General features: G+C 40.9%; 1 long non-coding RNA gene and 1 gene segment (V, D, J or C); one reads left to right on the plus strand and one right to left on the minus strand.

The window, feature by feature from the left end:
* The first annotated feature begins 1,932 nt into the window (after nucleotides 1-1,932).
* LOC103460468 (uncharacterized) overlaps nucleotides 1,933-5,307 on the plus strand; it is an 8,432-nt gene continuing 5,057 nt past the window's right edge. Inside the window, exons 1-2 of the long non-coding RNA XR_532932.2 lie at nucleotides 1,933-2,016; nucleotides 5,241-5,297. This is a non-coding gene — a long non-coding RNA (uncharacterized LOC103460468). The remainder of the gene's footprint in view (nucleotides 2,017-5,240; nucleotides 5,298-5,307) is intronic.
* On the minus strand, nucleotides 1,939-2,561 carry LOC103460467 (Ig heavy chain V-III region WEA-like). The segment is given in 2 exon segments: nucleotides 1,939-2,363; nucleotides 2,437-2,561. Coding segments are annotated over 2 exon segments (456 nt in total).

Consider the following 5,307-nt stretch of genomic DNA (forward strand, 5'->3'; position numbering starts at 1 on the left):
TGAAAAATGTTATTATTTTGGAGAAAATCTCATCAACATCAATATTTCCACTAAATAAGACGTGAAAATAATTGTTTGATAAAGGAAAAGCCTCTCAGACTCTGAGCTCAAACGAGATGCCAGAGAGAAATAAAACTTTATTTTTATTAGACAATTAATTTGATTTCACATAATTATCACGTTAGAAGCCATTTGTTTGTTAAATACTTAATGAAACATATTTACCTTATTTGATGTTTGTTGTAAATGACGCATAGTCACAGACTAACGAGATAATTAGTCCAAGTTTGTCGTTTATTGAATGTTCAGAAATTACAGCGGCTGTGATGCGCCAAGACAAAGGTAAACAAAGGTAAAACAACCCGAACAGGTGATCAACTCTAAACCACTCGCACCTTTTTACTCTCCGTCTCTCTCTGTTGTTTAAGCACACCCGTTGCTGTGGTAACCTCCTGCGCTCCACAAGCCGACCAGAGATTACGTTAAAAACATTCAGTCCGTTACGATATCAGGTTTTCAGGCCTGATATTTATTCTGCATCATTAATAATCCTCCTGAACTCAGCGGTGGCTGATTGGTTCATTTTAAACTCTGCTGGTTATTTTGGTTATGAAACCGAAACGCACAACACCTTGTTGAAACAATAATCACTGAGATTATTATTGTTGTTGGGTCATTAATTTGAAAACGTTTTGTTGATTTTTTGTTGTTGTTCTTTAATAAAGTTACGAACATTTTAATAAGTCAATCAGAGGACCTGCTGCTCTCAGCCAATCAGAGGACCTGCTGCTCTCAGCCTGCTGCTGCGTTCAGTTTGTCACCTGATGCTGAGACTCAAAACCTTCAGAGATCGTCGTGTTGCTCCGCTGTTATAACAAAGCATGAACAGTTCAGAAACAATACGAAATAGGAAAAAGTTATTTATTAACTGATTAGGTCGTGTTTTAGATTGTTCTTGAAAAACTAATCAGTCACGGCTGATTAGTGAACCCATTCATGTTTTACAGCAGACAGCCGCTCCTCTCTTGCAGGTACTGCGAACCCCTGCTAAATCTTTTAGGGGTAGCGGTACCTGCCGTACCCGCCAACTTTCACCCCTGGAGATAATGCAGAGAAAACTGACCAATGGACAAGAGAGAACACCTCAGACTGAGAAACAGAGAACCGGCTCAGCATGGAAACCTCCAGGAACGTCCAAGAAAAAGGACCAAAGATCTGCAGCAGCAGCAGAGAAGAGTAGCAGCCAAGCAACAGGCCTCCCTTGCATTTGGCATTCCAAAGGCTGTGAAGCCGGATCCGACTCCACTCCTATTACAGACTCAAACTCCAGACAGGAAAACCTCAAGCTGTCATTTCCCTTCAGTTCAGAAAGTTTCCAATTCTTCCAATCAGCCAGAGGAGGAGGAAGGTTCAGAGCAACCAAAGATCCGTTCTGACTGGGTTATGAACAGCATGAACAGTCTTCCAAAATCATACATTCATTTAGTTTATGGATTAAAAAAAGTTAAGTTTTCCATAGTTTCTATCCTATTGAATCAAGCTGTAGCGACACATTTATTAAAGCAAATGTGGGAAGTGTGGGTTATTATGCCAATGTAATGTAGGTTCTTCAACAGTAATAAAATAGTCTTAGTGTGTGATTCACAAATGTATGAAAATCACATTGTTGCCTTGGAACAAAGTCATTACAGCTACTTCATACGAGCCACTGAGCCAAATCCTGGATCAGTTTGAGGCAGCTTCAGAGTAGTACCGGTAACCTCTCAGCGAAGGGAGTAACAAGGCAGAGGATTGGATGAGCTGAAGGTCAGTGGGCGGGGCCACTTCAACTCAACMAATCAGAGAGTTTTCTGCTTCCTCAGCAGCTCTGTCTCTGATCTTTACTGCTTCATGTCTCTGTTGTCTTTGTCTTCAGTCCAAAGACTCAACAANTCTAGTGGCTGCTGTGGAGTACTGCAGGTTTTAGTGGTTTAACAGGGAGTGAGGCCCTCTAGTGGCTGCTGTGGAGTACTGCAGGTTTTTGTACAGGGTTCTGGTGTTTCCTGTCACTGTGGGCTGCAGAGCGCAGTAGTACACAGCAGAGTCTGTCACTGCAGCAGAGGAGATCAGCAGATCCAGGTGTTTCTCTCCTCTCAGGTAAGTGGAGAATCTTGTTGATGATTTCAGAGACTCTGCTGATCTTGAACTGTTGAGCCCTGAGATGTAGAAGATGAACTCTGGAGGTTTTCCAGGATTTTGTCGATACCAAAAGAAATCATCACCAGCAGATATCTTATTGGTGTAACTGCAGGTCAGAGCAGCAGAGCTGCCCTCTGAACTGAACTCCTCAATCTTCCCTGCAGTGAGTTGTTGACAGTTTACACCTGAAGGAAGAAAAAAGTGATATAAGTGAAGAACAACAAGGATCAGATTATTCTCTGAAAGACTCCAACCAACCTGATCCAGTGATCAGAACCAGCAGAGAGAATCCAGATGTGAGCAGAGACAGCATGTTGAGCAGAGTTAATGTTGGAGAGCTGAGCTGAAGGAGGAAGTTTGAGTCTCTTTAGAGTTCAGGGGCAGATCAGCTCCTCCTCTTCATCCTCCTGTTGTGCATCAAGAAGTAGAAAAGTCTTCAGACCAACATGTAGGACTGATCTGCAGCTGTGGATCCTGTAGAACACCGCAGCTACGGCTGGAAGGTGGGAGCCGCATCATGACGTGCAAGTTTGGATTGTGCTCAAACTGTCTCTGTTTTAGGAAACAGTTTGATCAGGACTATCTGATGGGAACGGGCAGAAGTCACTGTTACAAGGTACAATGCTGCTGGCGCTCTGACTTTAGCCAGGTAGATAGAACGCATCGTCCCAGTTCTAAAGTCCATCCCTTACAGGACGAGAACAGAGACAGATCATTGGTACATTTAACTGATCCAGGTTCAGTTCTGTGGTTTGTCAGACTGAAAGACTTCTCATACCTTCTTGTCCAGATGGAAACATCTCAGGTCAGTTTAAACAATTTTACAGAAACAGACCGACTGAAAGCATTTCACCCATCTTATGATGAGAACTGAGTTCTTCAGAGGAATGGCTCAGGTTGAGCAACTTGACGCCACGTCTGCTGAATCCATCATTAGGTTTGGTTTCTTTCTAAATTTGCTCTGTTCTGATTAATTCTCTAAGTCTCTTGTTGTGATGGGGATTTTTAGGGTTTCTCTTGTGACTCTTGGAGAGGAAAAGCAGAGCAGCGACTGAGGCCTTCTATGAGGGACCGTTTAGGACAAAATCTATGTTTTTTCTCACACACTACTGAAACTCATACACACACAAAATAAAAAAATTGCCCATATAAACTAATAAAATACAGACTCATTTTTGTGTGTGTGAGTCGTCATGGAAGAGGCGGGACATAATTTGGAGATCAGATCGCACATGCGTTGATACCACAGATATCAAGTTGGATATTGGAGCTCCACAGTGTAAGCAGCGTTTAGCTCAAGGTTAATCCGATTTATGAACACTAATTTCGGCCAGCCGTTCTCTACCGCTCCCTCCTTGAGCACTCGGAGGTTCACTTAGGGCTTATTCCGGTTCTAAGGCCGCTTACTCCGGCTATAACGCCTTACCTCGGCATTAGAACCATAAGTGAACCTCTGAGTGCTTGAGGAAGGAGCTGTAGAGAACGGCTGTCCGAAATTAGCGTTCATAAATTGGATTAACCTTGAGCTAAACGCCGCTTATACCGTGGAGCTCCAATATCCAACTTGAAGTTAACTTCACTGTGATATCAACGCATGCGCGATCTGATCTCCAAATTATGCCCCGCCTCTTCTGTGACAGCTCTCACACATACAAAAATGATTCTATATTTTATTAGTTTATATGTACAATCTTAGTCATTTCTGTATGAATGTGAGAAAAAATTGTATGCGTGTGTGATATTTTAGTAGTGTGCATGCACAATTTTAGTATTTTGTGTGTGAGAGAAAAATTGTATCTGTGTGACATTTTAATAGTATACATGTGCAATTTAGGGTTAAAACCACAAAACATGGTTTTTGTCCTAAACGGCCCCTCATACCTTCTTGTGCAGCCATTCTTTATCATAGAGCTACTGCCAACAGCGCCTCCTAGAGGTCTGCAAGAAATTCCCATGTTTTTGCGTGTGGGCCGCGGTTTAGTAAAGTTTCCAGAAACCAGAGATGTTGCTAGATTCTGGTTCTTGACAAACTTGTAGCAGTTTCAAATTCATTTGTGGATTGTAAGGCTATGTTTTTATTTGCATTTTAAATTATTTTTTATACTTAATTTTAAATTTACTGTATTTATTTTTGAGCACATAATTTAATTTAACCAGTGTCCACATTTTCTCAAGGGTTTTAGAGTCTTACGCCATTGTAGACATAAAAACGAGTACATTTCCACCAAAAAAAAACAAGAAAATGTATTAATTTAAAAATTCAAACATTTTTCTGGAAAAAAAATCTAATTTTCTAGAAAATATATGTTAATGTGAAAGTCAAACATTTTCATCAATTTTTGTAAATTTCAGAAACTTTGGACATTTTCTGAGATTAAAAATCGAAACTGTTTGTCTTCAAACTCAGAAATTGTCATGATTACTGGTTGCAATGGTGAGTATGGAAGTGGAGGGCCCAGGCTGTTGAATAATGATGATGGTTTTAATGAAGGAAAACACGATCCAGGCAGCACAGATGGTAGCAGATGGAGTAACAGCTACAGACGATTAGCTGACAGTAAAGACGAGGAAACAAGACACAGCTGGGATCAATGAGGGGAAGGCGGGACAACACGGAGACTCAACTGACACAGAAACCTAAATTAACACACAGAGAAACACACAGTGAGTTTTTTCTAGAACTTTTCTGAGCATAATCTCAAAATTTAAGGATTTTTTGGCATAAATATGATCTTCCTTTTTTAATCTTCCAGCTCTAATACACGTGGTGTCAGAGGCCAAACATGAGCCTTTAATTTCACTCTTGTTGCAGTTTGATCCGTTCCATGACCTGTTCAGAAAGTTGTTTTATGTGCGAATGATAAATAAATGAATTATGAGTATCACATTATGATGAAGTTATATTTAATGTTTTTGCTTGGTAAACCATACTTGAATTAGATTTTTACACTGAACAAAAGTCTGTTTGGTAAAACAATGGATAGTTAATATGTAACCCAGAGGCCACAAAGGTGAAGAACCCTTGCTCTGTGCCCCCTAGTGGCCGCTGTGGGGTACTGCAGGTTTTAGTGGATTAACAGGGAGTGAGGCCCTCTAGTGGCTGCTGTGGAGTACTGCAGGTTTTAGTGG

The sequence above is a fragment of the Poecilia reticulata genome, unplaced genomic scaffold (assembly GCF_000633615.1).
Source record: "Poecilia reticulata strain Guanapo unplaced genomic scaffold, Guppy_female_1.0+MT scaffold_249, whole genome shotgun sequence".
Taxonomy (NCBI): Eukaryota; Metazoa; Chordata; class Actinopteri; order Cyprinodontiformes; family Poeciliidae; genus Poecilia; species Poecilia reticulata.